This window comes from Pteropus medius, unplaced genomic scaffold (assembly GCF_902729225.1).
Source record: "Pteropus medius unplaced genomic scaffold, Ma_sr-lr_union100, whole genome shotgun sequence".
NCBI classification, from domain to species: Eukaryota; Metazoa; Chordata; class Mammalia; order Chiroptera; family Pteropodidae; genus Pteropus; species Pteropus medius.
In genome coordinates, this window is record NW_024349800.1 from 38,141,629 (window position 1) to 38,155,106 (window position 13,478).

The following is a 13,478-nucleotide window of genomic DNA, read 5'->3' on the forward strand; positions in this document are numbered from 1 at the left end:
AAAGTTTTCCCTGATTCTCCTTTTTACATTTTGGGGTATTTCTCAGGTAATTATTAATATCATGCCTTTTTGATAAATGTTGATATCCACCCTCTAAAGGAGCAATATAAGAAAATAACAATTATTAAAAGCATTTCAGAAATAAAATGAATTTAAATTACATATACTGAACTATCTCCACACCCTGCATTTTTAAATTTAACAGGTTTCTGGCAAGACTGGCCTATGTGTGGGTGAAATGGTCAGCAGCTACCTCTATGGTATGACTCGGTAGATCTTGTACAGCCCCTTGCTCACCAATATCTTTCCCATTTAGTGTTACAGCATCTGAAGTTCATAGAAAACTGCCATTTTCTGGTTCTGTAATACACGAAATTACTAACATCTTATTGGGAATTCATTTACCAGATAATCCGCCCCTAAAATAGCTAGACAGTTTGAGAGCTGAGAACAACTGGGAGATTAGGTACAGAGAAATAGATAAAGGGCAGTGAGATAAAGGGCAAAGAAAGTATAATGGAGAGTTACTCAACACAAATAGCTTATATTATAGTTTTAACTAAGAAGTCCTGGGGTTTCACACATTTTTGAGCATCAAACAACCCAAAGTTAATTTAAAAAACACTGAATCATCCAAACTCCTTTCTATTCGCTTGGATAAATGAGAATTGAGTTTTGCATGATACGAAAAAAGAAAGAAAAAGTGAAAAGAAAAAAAAAAGTACCTGAACTGTTTGTTTGTTATCTCCTCTTAAAATACTGCAGGATGCACTGAGTTCAATATGGCCCTGGGGTTTTCTAATTACATCACTCTGTATGAAAGGAAGAAAACCAATGCAAAGTGATTACCTATAATAGGAACCATAAGAAATGCTTTGTATAATTAATTGCATTATAGTGAAGAAAATCAATCGGGAATTTGATTTCTAGTGTGAGGAATTCAGTTCTAAATAGCAAGCACTTCCCACTCACCGGAGACTTGTAGTAAAGTAATTCACCACCTTTAAGAACAAACCATCTCCGCTTCCAAGTCTTCACTTTACCACTCATTTTTAATAAATAGCCAGATTTTTCCAGTAGCTCCTAATTAAAAAGAGATTTAAAAAAATATTTAAGCTTCCTTTTGGAGGCTTAAGCTGATGGATTCATTAATGTTTGTTTGTTTAAAAAAAATCTGATGCAGCATTTACATTTTTCCCATTATCACTGGAAGAGGAGCAAGTTTTAGGAAGCTTCTGCTCTGGTTGTGAGTACTCTGTGTCTGTGGAGTAAGCATCTGGGGGAATAGCATAATCACTTTCAGAAGCCACAGAAGAGAGAGACACACCTAGATGAATAAAGAAATAAATCAAGTCAATATTCGATAATTGGGTGGCCCAAATACTGGCTGTGAGTTCTCCCAAGGAATACAGCTATTCCTAAATCATAAATCTTTCTACACTAAATTTATTCTCATGCCTTTGGGCATAAAGAACTTTTAAAGCAGGAAAAAGAACTAAGGGGTAAGGACTATCATGCAACATTCCAAGGAAGTCAAAAGAACATAAATAATATTTGGTATGATTACAAGCACAGTTATCTTTATATATATAAAATATATGCAATAGTCTACTGAAATATCTTTTATTAAGGATTAAAAATATATATTTACATATTGGTATATAGACAAAATGTTTAATTTATCAAGACTTGCACAATCACAATTTAAACCACTTTTGGTAATCATTTTTAAAGTAATTCACATTCAAAATCCCCACAATTTCAGTAGTATTTTTCATGTAAATCCAATATTACTAGTTCGTGGGTTTTTAAAAAATCTCTCATAAAAGAGAAGCAATAAGACTTAAAGATATAAACAGAGTATTTCATTTTCCAGCAGCCATAAAATGAAATTCAAGGGAACATGTTCACAATACTTCACTTGCCTTTTTAGAAAAAGATTTGCAAATCATTATTTTTTACAGTATCCAGCAACTGTTTCAATGTGTCTATTAACATTTAAGGGATGTATTAGGACAATGCCACTGTATCATTACTTTTATTTATTTGACTAACACAAATAACAGCTGTGATAACACTAATATCTTAATTTTTCCTAGAATAACAGAAATTTAGATCTATAAAAAACTTTAGTGACCCTCCTGGTTAATGCCCTCATTCTCTAAGGAGACTAAGGTCCAGAGATTAAAAGATTTGTCCAAAGTCAAATAGTTAGGGAGGGGCACTGTTGGGGTATAAATCTCAGGCTCCTGGCCCCAGGGCCAGCGTGTTAGGCACTATCCCATGTGCTAAGGATAGAACAGAAAACGAAACAGAAAATTGTCTGCCCTCGTAGAACAACGATCCTAGTTGGGGGAGACAGACAAAAACCGGGCAATAAGTGCTATGGAAAAATAATACATAGACCAGACTAAAGGGAATTTTAAAACTCCAGCAGTTGGAGAAGGGCAAAGGACTGCATTTGAATGGTGTGGTCAGGGTAGGTCACACTGGGAAGGCAATGTTTGCACGAACCACTGAAGGAGGTGCAGGAGTTAGCCACACATGGGCAAAGACTACCAAGTGGAGGAAATGATCAGTGCAAAAGTCCTGAGATAAAAGTCTGGAATGTTCTAGGAACAGCAGTGTGGCCAGATCTGAGTAAAGGCGGAGAAAAAAGGAGATGAGGAAAGGCATAAAAGAATCATATAACATCTTAGAGCCATTATGAGTCCTTGCAGCGTTTTAAGCAAAAGTGTGATGCAACCTGATTCTAGCTGCTGGGGGTCAAGGCAAGAGCAAAGAGATTATTAAAAGCCTCAAATACTAAACCTATGAAAGCTGAGCAGCTCCCATCGAAGCTGTGGGGTTTGGGAGTTCCTAGGGGTTCCATGCAACACAGTTTAAAACCAACAGACATATCATGATGCATTAAATACTTTTGTAAATACAGACACCATTTAGGATGAGATATCTCTGTAACCTCTACCTATGCTAAAAATTTCTTCAAAATCTAGTAAAAATTGTAAACATATTTAATTTTTTTGTTGGTTTTCATCTTAATATCAGATTAACCACAAATTTTTTCAGTGTATTTTCTGCCATTTAGCAGAAATAAGTCTAATCCATAAATTATCCAAAATGCCACATGATAACTATAAAAGAAAACCTCATGTTGGCCAAGCATCTCACTTTATTCCATAGTAAAATGATTTCTCTTTTACAGACAAAATAAGGTTAAGCAAAAAAAAGTTTGTGTGGCTTGTCTGGAATCACAAAGAGAATTAAGATAATATAAGTGTCTTAGTCCTAGGCTAATTTTCTTTTCACTGTGGTTTAAAACAAGTATTTTGATTTAAAAAAAAAAAATCCTATTATGGTGATAAAATTCCCATTACACATTCTGGATTACTTGGCGTTGTCTTTACCTGAGACTCTCCCTCACCTCGTTTCATGGCTCTGGGGCTGCCTGGCCCACTCCGACTGTGTGTGTCTGACTCCGAAGTCCGGGAGCTAGATCTGGAACTGTCTTCTTCCTCTGACCCAGAGGAGTCATCGAGGAACGGGCTGCTGCTTATTTGGGTTGCCTTCTAAAAAAAAAAGCAGAGCAGCTTCCCTTGTCTATCTCTAAAGTCACCTCTCTCTTTAGCTATAGAATGTTTTACCAGAAGAAGTCATGGAATAAGATTTTTTTAAGGAATACAAGAATATATTTTGCCATTATCAGTTATGTTGCTAAGTCTCAAATTCTAATTGCAAGGCATCTGCCAATTATTAAAGATTCTTGAAAACATAAGGTGGTGAATATCTGACAGATGCTTCTTTTAACTAGATACTTCAAGCTAGGGAGGAGGACCCTAGCAGTGATAAAAAGACCTTTTTAAATTAGGTGTTTTCATTACACCATTAGTAATGTTTCCTTTAAACAATTAACAGCCATGGAGGGGGCAGAGTATCATATGGGACATAATAGGAATGGACTCAGACTTCTAGTACTCTGATAAGAATAAATATCTTCTCCAGATCTTTCTATTTCTTCTCTTTATATGATATATTAATGTGAACTTCTAAAACTCCCTATAAAGGGAGACTCTGTAAATGACAAGAACAGAATCTGGAACACGAATAAACAGTTTTCTTGATCCATCATGAAGAGAATCACATGTTTAACTGTAACAATAATAAGTTACCCCCTTCAAAGTTGTGTACACTGGGGTTGTCATATTCTTATATATCAGAGATGTGTAAAGTCCTGATGTGGTACAGGAAAGCATTGCAATAGAATCTGAAACAGAAAACAAAATGATTTTTCAAAAAAACCCCCAATCTTCTTACTAGCACTTAGGTCTATTTCTTACAAATATAAATTAACAAAATTTCCAATTAAAAGAGAAAATGAATCGACACATGATTATTTGTTAGTCTACTTTCATAATTATGGCATTTGAAGGTTTAATGATATACTCTTACATGTTTCATTATTTCCTCATGTGTGCTGGTTCCCCAGCTAGACTGTAAGCTCTTTGAGAGCAAGGATTCTAGTTTTTATTTTTATGGCATCTCCATCCAGCTCAGGCTGGGCAGAAATAAGTTCAAATACCAACTGAATGGTTCAGTGAGCAGTGCCCTATGAAAATATTCTCTGATTATTCATAGCCCTATTAATGACATGGTGTTAAAACATCATTATTGAATTCTAAAGCCTTTATCAGGTGAATCTCATATGAAAGATTAGAATATAATTTCCTAAATAGTAAGAACATGAGATAGATGAGAAGAAATAGAACATCAGTAGTTACCTGTGAGATATGGATTAGTGGTAGAATAGGGAAGGGGATGGTAGAAGGAACCACAGGAAAATTTCTCTTTTTATTCCAGACAGTTCTGTTTTTGTTTTTTGTTTTGTTTTTGTTTTTATAATGGGCATGCGAAAGGGAGGGAGGGAGGGAAGAAGGGAGGGAGGAAGGTAGGAAAGGCGAGAGAAAGAAGGAAAGAAAGGAGGAATACGTTTTAAACTTTGAGAAAAAAGGACATAAAGATCAATATTTTTACTTTAAACAGCGGAAACTCCACAGTTTCTCTGCTATAGCTTTTTCAAGTAAAAACATAATGAGGGGCTCTCTACATGAGAGTTGAATGTCTGTGAGCCCCTATACTGAGTAACATGAATTTTGATTTAAAAATATAAATCAGAAATCCTAGAAATCATTTTCTAAAAGTTTACATAATTCTATTCCATAATTTCAGACATTTAGGGAGCCCTTAGCTAGTGAAACGGCAGTACAAAATCATTTATTTTTTGAAACATTTTTATTGTAGTAAAAAACCACATAACATAAAATTTACCATCTTAACCATTTTTAAGTGTATAGTTCAGTTAGTGTTCAGTTATCCACACTGTTGTGTATCAGATCTCCAGAACTTTTTATCATGCAAATCTGAAACTCTACACCCATTAAACAACTATTCTCCTTTCCCCAACCCCAGCCCCGAGTAACCACCATTTCACTTTGTTTCCATAAATTTGACTACTTTAGATGCCTTGTATAACTGAGATCATACAATATTTGTCTTTTCGTGACTGCTTATTTCACTTAGCATAATGTCCTCAAGGTTCATTCATATCGTAGCATGCAAAATCACTTACTTTTATTAACATTCTCCATACTGAAGGCTTCAGACATTCGAATGCCTGATTTGGCTACAGCATAAATTCTGCTTTCCTAATGTAAAAGAGAGATTTAAACTGGATATTTAAAGCAAAGAAATGATTTCTTTTAACGCACATGTTTTTCATTTGTTCTTCATTTAATATTCAGTGGAGTACAGCATTATTATGAAACTGTCATCACTGCCAACCAAAATATGCCACTGTGAACAGCACTGCACGAGTTCTTTCCATCCATTCGTCATTCCATTATTTATCTTTGTTCCAAAATTTTTGTTTGGTGTTTTAATTTTTTTTTGAAAAGACAGGAAAAAAGTAAGAGGAAGCTTATTCACAATCACTGGCTATCCATAAACTCCACCTTTAATAGTAGTAGAATGGTAATTCTAGAATATGGTTAAAGAAAAAAAGTGAAAAACTTGAATGGCTGTAACATGAAGCCAGAAACCACTCATAATAAAAAACTACACATCAATATTATCTATAATATTCTACCATTCTAAAGTATCTTTGAAGAAAAAAAAAACGAAGTCAGAAATCACAGATACAGTAGCATTAAGTGCTATCATTTCCATATTTCAATAAAGTAGAAGAAATACCTGAGGTCAAATAACAAATGAATTTGAGAATTGCAACAGAATTTATAATATTATCTCCTTCCAAAGCAGGCTATTATTTTGCTTTTTCTCTAAAAGACATCTCTGAAATGGGTACTAAAAAGGCTATTAGCCCTTCCCCCTGTGAGAAAAGGGGCTCGAGGTTGTTCTAATGCACAGATGACCATGTCCTGAACTTTGTAACACGTCTAATCTGGACACAGCTGTCTGGACCGGGGCACAGATGGCAACTAAGGCAATCTTGTTCAGGACTGTGCTAGCTAGACGCCTGTGAGGTAACGAGCATGAGATCTCTAACTATCCGAGACATTTTAGAGTGGCTGACTGAATGACTCAGATGCAGTTTCTTTGAGATGTGTGATTGTGAGATATACACAAGAGACAAACAGCAGAGTGGGCAGAACAGAAAATCATAAAAAAATAAGGCAGTAAGCAGGAGATGTGAGGCCATTAGATGTGAAGCCACGAGTGAGTGGAGGAGTAGTTAGTCGCAGTGAGAGAAGCAGAGTCGCTGCAGACAGGAGACGACAAGCTGAGCCACTGGACCAGGCGCATGAGTGTCACGTGTTTCTAAAGAGTTGACTATATAAGGTGCTGCTGAATCATCACATGTTGTCCCACTAGAGCGACTACTGCATTCTGAATAACATTCAAGTTCAATAAGGATAGACTATCTTAAACTCTTGAAAATCCATAAAATAAACTCATAAATTGTGGTAACTCGAACAACTCTCTTTTCCTTGAAACCCGAAAATTCATAATAAACAGAAAGAAATTTCATATTTGGCCACTCTGCTAAAAGGCTTTTGAAAAGCAATATCACTTTTCGTAACGAATAGCTTCAGAAGATGAGAAGGCAAAAAAAAAAAAAAAAAAAAAAGTAGTAAAATTGTTTGCCAACTAAAACAAACTTGAAAGATTAACCTAAATCTCTGAAACATCTCAACATAATAAAAGCAGCAAAATTTCAACTCTTCACTTCCTAACGGGTAAAATAATTGGAATTCCAGAGGTTCATAGGCCAATAACATGCACTTTTTCAATAATACCCAGAATTTAGCAATAAACTGTGGACGGCTTCATGTGGACACTGCAATGAAATGTTCTTCTCAAAATAAATAAGAGCAGATATATCTCAAAATCTGAATTTATACTGGGAAAACATGGTTGCCTTAATTTGCTTAAAACTGTATTGTTGTCTAACTAAAAAATCACAATAGAACATGACTCTGAAAACCAAAAAATCCTGCAACCCAGATGTTTCTCTGGAGGCCAAAGGTTAAATCATGTCAGTATGTGAAGGAAAACTTAAATCTACAGAAGAGATAATCTCATTATGTTTCAAATATAGCAAGATTTTTTTTTTTTTTTTAAATCTAGCAATACCTAAAAAGAATCACACAACTGATGGGTTAATTCTTGTATTAATGGTCAATGTTTCAATGGAAGAAATTTCCAGTAATACTGGATACACAGGAAGATGCTTTTGGTAAAAGCGATGGATTTGTAAGCTCATGAAGAATAAAATTAAATTTCTCTTAAAACTAATCAAGTAAATGATTGAGTTCAAAAACCAATGTGTCCTGGTCAAGAATTCAGCCAGAAGTATTACACGGTTAAGAGGAAGTTTTCTTCCCCAACCCTAATGTTTCTTTCCATGTAGGGGGAGCTCCAGTAATTGAACACTCCTGATCTCTCCCCAACATTCACTCTCTCCTCCCCAAGGGAGAGGAGTGCCTTGATGTGATCAGTGAACTTAGAAGGAGACATTGGACATGCAGAGCCCAGCACCTTCCCCTCTCCCTTCTCTTGAGAAGTACCTGCATGCAGGAAACAATCATTTGTTCTTGCTCTAGGTTGTAAGTTTTAGAGGGTTAGGGCCTCACTGGAAGCCTGTGCTACCTGGTGACTAAATCTAGCTAATTCCAAGGTCCAGTAATGAAAAGCTCATTTGCCCGCCAATTCTCTAAAATCATGGTAATATTTTGATCTCCTCCCTGTCTTATCCTTGTCTTATTTCTCAATTCATTCAGAACTCAGTGGGAAAGAGAAGGGGAAATTGTATTCTGAAAACTGGGAATTATCAGAACAAAGCTGGATTTGAAAAGAAACAGGAAAAGAAGTAAAAAAAAAAAAAAAAAAACCCTAACCATAAGTGTTAAGAAAAACTAGTGTGCATGTATTATACACAGCAATATAATTTACCCAGGAGGGAAAACGGTGCAGGGGAGGAGTTGGAGGTTTGCTGCAGGCTGCCTTCTTTGCTGAGTCACAGGTTTCCTGGTCATCTGGAAACGGGGATTCCAGAGAATCATAGGAAAACAATCCATCATCACAACTGGTGTCCATATTCTCTAAAATTTCTGTACTATCGCCATCAACTAGATCAAGATCTGTTTCCTGAGGTCTCAGTGGTCGTATCATGCTTATAGCATTTCTGTTTGTACCGAACATCCTATCAGAGCTTAACTGTGGCTGGCTTAAGTGCCTTTTAGCCAGTGCCACACTTATACTGAAAACATTAGGAATCCTTAGCTTCAGGGGTGGCAAATTTGATGAAGGCACTAATTGTGTTCCTTTTCCAGGGAGTAGGTTAGGATACTTTGGAGTTAAAGCTGGGGTCAAAATAGGGCTTGGGGTATTGGCTTCACTAGATGAAGATGAATAATCCAGTCTCTGAGACTGAAATTTTTTATTCAGTTCGTCTGAGGAACTATCGTGCTCCTTTTTACTTGATTCAGAGTTTCCCTTTCCGAGAGGACTATTCTGAGCTTTCCATTGTGCTTCCTGTTGCCAAGAATACAACTTCTTATGTTCTGGTCTCTTTATGCCAAAAGTCTCTTCTTCAAATATAGAGCTGCTGTCATCCGATGCCGTCAAATACATCTCACTTCCCATTCTGCTACAATGGACCCCTTCCTCTGAGGTGTGACTGGAAAGGGTGGACGTGTACCTGGACTTGGATCTTCCTTTGCTCCCATCTTCCTCATCGGAACTCCAGTCACTCACAGGAGCCTCAGAATTCTGGGATATACCACCGTCTGTTACAAAGCTTGTTCTTGTTTTCCGATTCTGTTCTGAGACACAAGGGGTTTGGCGCAATGTTCTCTGACCTCGGTTGTTTTCTTGAATTTGGTTATCGACAGACTTTTCTGGAATTTCCATTTCTAGAAAAGCATACATCATATTGGCATGTTGCTTTTAATAATATAATCTCTCTGTACACTTAATTTTATGTAACTTAATTTTATGTAACTACATTGTGAAACTGGAATTTTCATAAGGATAAAGCTAATTTACATTATCCTTTTTTAGTTGTGTGTCTTTTTTAAACCCAGGTTTGGAAACTATAAGCTTTATATTCAACATGAAGCCCTAACGCTTCAATAGAATAATATAAAAATTAAACCGCTTTTTACAAATAAACATGTTGGGGAAAAAAACTGAGAACAGTCTAAGGAGGAATAATAAAAGAAGCAAAATATAAAATAGGGCAATACCGACTATCAAAGAAAGTAACTACTAAAAAAATGAACCATTAATTCTAGTTTGGAAGCAAAGAAAATGACAACCCTCTTTCAACCAAATTTCAAAATTATCATAAGTAAATTTAAACATAATAAATATAAAGCTATAGTTTAAAAAACAAACTTTGTTCCCAAACTTCGATACTTGAAATACGAAAAGCCATTAAGAAAATACAGAAAAGCTTTCTTTGCTCTACTTTTGGTTTAATCATAAGTACAAAAAGTGTTTATATAATACAAATAAAAAATGTCGTTAGATATGGCTTATTTTTGTTTATAACGTAACAGAATAAACTATTGGCTTCAGAAACAGTGAACAAAAAATTTAGATTGAAGACTACAAAAGAAATTTTGAAAACATAAAAACATATCTGACCCTCATAACTAAGAAAATAGAGGCTAAACAAATAAAGTCTACAATTTGGTATTAGGCAATTTGTTAAATTTGCAAATGAGCAAGAGCCTCAGTATAGGCAGCCTCAGTTATACTGAGCTATATACTCAACTGACTATTAGAAAGTAGGAAAGGAATTAAAATGACTCCCTCTCCAAAAAAAAAAAATAAATAAATAAATTGCAAGTGACAGCATAAAAGCAAGTAGCAAAGGAGCCTTCTGATTGGAAAAACATTATGTAGTTTTTCAGAATTTCATAATCAAGCATAGACTTTTAGGGCTATAATTTTTCTCCTTTGGAGGAAGGAAGCAGAAACTGAAAATAAAGAAAATAAAGAAGATGCAAATTCAAACCTCAATAAAATATTTGAGAAGTCACACAAGGTGGCAAAGCCAACAGCTGCACAGAAAAACAAAATTTAGAGGGCTTTAAGACTAAAAGAAGGATAGAAATCTGCACACAGGTCCAGGGTTTATACATCTAGACAGACATTTTCCTCTTTGAAACAATAAAAGGAAAATCAAAGCAGTTATGAAATTTTCCTTGGGTGTTCTTTTTTTTTTAATGTTTGCAACATCATATTTAATATTAGGTATTTTTTAATATTAGGTATTTTTTTTATATTTTAAGTAAATAATGAATAGAAAGTTCATAATTCTAATCCACAACTCTAAGTTAAAGCAAGTACCTTGTAGGTACAACTGTGAACTTTTTAATTTTAAATATCACTGCTACGTACTTCAGGAAAAAGTATCAAGAGGGGGAAATCAGTTTCCCTAGGCATCACTGGCAAAGAAACTCAAAAAAGACACAAGATAACTAGATACACAAAGTGAAATGCTGTATTGCTCTTTAGAAATATTCTCATAAGACATCAAGTTGTCAAGAAAAAAAATAAGGAAACTAGGATGAATCATCCAGATAGATTTTGTATATTTTCCCTTTTGAGTGATGGAAAAATAAAAATTATAAAAAGGAATATTAAGCTATATAAGGATTAACCTTAGCATATGATTTCACCCTTTAAAAAATGTCAAAGCAAATTCTTCCAGGCCATAAATACCTTCTCTGTCTTTTTCTTCAGTGAACTCGGGTTCTTTAGATGATATCTTGCTTATTTCCTCAGATTTTACTACTTGAGGAGGACTTCTTGCTCGAGATAAAAAGCACCCAAAGGTCAAACTGCTTAGGCGCTGGCCTTCTGAAAGCTTTGGTGTGGAAACACTGGATGACTTCTTCCCTTGAACTTCTGCAAGATCATTAATCAAAACCAAATTTGTATTTTTCATAATAGTGTGTTAAAATAGAATCAAAACATATGAAAACTTGGACAAATCACTCCTTATTCCAGAAAGAAAGCCTGAAAATCCTAACAGTCATAGTTTTTTCTTTTTTTATTCAATTTAAACTAAAAAAAAAAAAAAGAAAGAAAGAAAAAAGAAGGACATGGTTCCACAGTGTAGCGGTTAGTACGTCTGCTTTACACGCAGAAGGGCCTGGGTTCACACCCCAGTGGAGCCACAGTCCATGGTCTGCGGCCATGCCACCCTGAATAAGCCCAATGTCTGATCTTGGAAGCTAAGTGGGGTCAGGCCTGGTTAGTACTTGGATGGGAGACCACCTAGGAAAACCAGATGCTATAGGCATAAATAATTAAAAAAATAATAATAATAATCCACCCATCTCCCACTTCTGGTAACCACCAATCTGTTCTCTGCATCAACAAACTTGGTTTTTAAATTTATTTATTTGCTTTTAGATTCCACATATAAATGAGATCATCAGTATTGTCTTTCTCTGTCTGATTTATTTCACTTAGCATAATGCCTCCAAGGTCCATCTATGTTGTTGTAAATGCTAAGATTTCATTCTTTTTTTTCATTCTATGTATATACCATAGCTTCTTTATCCATTTACCCATCAATGGACACTTAAATTGTTTCCACATCTTGACTATTGAAAATAATGCTGCAATGAACATGGGGTGCATATATCTTTTTGAATTAGTGTTTTCATTTTCTTTGGATAAGTACCCAGAAGTAGAATTGGTGGATCATATGGTAGTTTTTTTTTTAATTTTTTGAGGAAACTCCATCCTGTTCTCCATAGTGGCTGAACCAATTTACACTACAGCCAACCGTGTACAAGGGTTCCCTTTTCTCCACTTCCTCGCTGACATTTGTTACTTCTTGTCTTTTTGATAATAGCCATTCTGACAGACGTGAGGTGATATCTCATTGTAGTTTTGATTTGCATTTTTCTGATGATTAGTGATGTTAAGCATCTTTTCATATATCTGTCAACCTTCTGTATGTCTTCTTTGGAAAAATGTCTATTCAGATCCTCTGCTCATGTTTTTTTTTCTTTTTTTGATATTGAGATGTATGAGTTCTTTATAAACTTTGGATATTAGTCCTTTAACAGATAAATTATTTGCAAATATTTTCTCTCATTCAGTGGGTTGCCTTTTCATTTTGTTGACAGTTTCCTTTGTGGTACAGAAGCTTTTTAGTTTGATATAGTCCTACTTGCTTATTTTTGCTTTTGTTGCTTTTGCTTTTAGTGTCAGATTAAAAAAAAATCATTGCCAAGACCTGTGTCAAGGAGCTTACATAAATAAAGTTCATACTTATTTATGTACAGTAACATGGAATCCTCACTGTCTAGCCTCATATGCCAATGTTTAAAATCTGTTTATATATTTTGAATGCTCGAAATATTAACTGTAGAGTGAAAAATATCTAATCCCTTTAAACATAGTTAATTCTCAAACAAAAACAAACTCAAACAAATAAAAAAAAAAGATTATAACAAACTAGAGAGTTATAGCTTCTTGCAAAGTCAAGTATTGGTAAATACCAGTCAAGTACTGGTAAAATTTGATTGTGCGGTAATGCTATGAATGGTGAGGAAAAAGGGACCAAGGTCCTGGTTGCCAAGACAACCAAAAAAATTTAGATCATCATTGGGGCAAATATCACATTCTCACTGTAATAACTTTTGCTTTTTTAGTTTATAGTATGCTTCTCACAAGGAAGCATCTGGAGGAGCTTGGTGACCACAATACAGAGGACCTTCATCGCTTCTTTAGAGGAGAATAGGGGGAGCAGGCAGCTTCTAGGCAGATGATAAGAGCTAGTGGAGTGTTCAGGCAAGTACCTAATTGCGGGTTTAATTCAACTTCTAGGACTTGTAACATTGCTGCTTCTAAGATCAAAAGCACAAAGATCCCAGTGATAGTAAGAAAAGTTTTCAAAAAAAATTAAATTCTTATCTCTGGAAGAGTACCAA

At 35.1% G+C, this 13,478-nt stretch overlaps 1 protein-coding gene across 3 annotated transcripts in view; it reads right to left on the reverse strand.

Annotated features, from left to right (window-relative positions):
- PLEKHH2 (pleckstrin homology, MyTH4 and FERM domain containing H2) overlaps window positions 1-13,478 on the reverse strand; it is an 82,192-nt gene that overhangs the window by 43,815 nt on the left and 24,899 nt on the right. For all 3 annotated transcript variants that reach the window (XR_005658255.1, XM_039887285.1, XM_039887286.1), the window contains 8 exons: window positions 11,251-11,436; window positions 8,470-9,431; window positions 5,627-5,702; window positions 4,170-4,264; window positions 3,425-3,569; window positions 1,191-1,327; window positions 973-1,083; window positions 726-812 (listed from right to left, as the gene is read on the reverse strand). Coding sequence is in view for 2 of the 3 variants with exons in the window: in XM_039887285.1 (XP_039743219.1) it covers window positions 726-812; window positions 973-1,083; window positions 1,191-1,327; window positions 3,425-3,569; window positions 4,170-4,264; window positions 5,627-5,702; window positions 8,470-9,431; window positions 11,251-11,436 (1,799 nt within the window). In the remaining variant the exon portion in view is untranslated. The remainder of the gene's footprint in view (window positions 1-725; window positions 813-972; window positions 1,084-1,190; window positions 1,328-3,424; window positions 3,570-4,169; window positions 4,265-5,626; window positions 5,703-8,469; window positions 9,432-11,250; window positions 11,437-13,478) is intronic.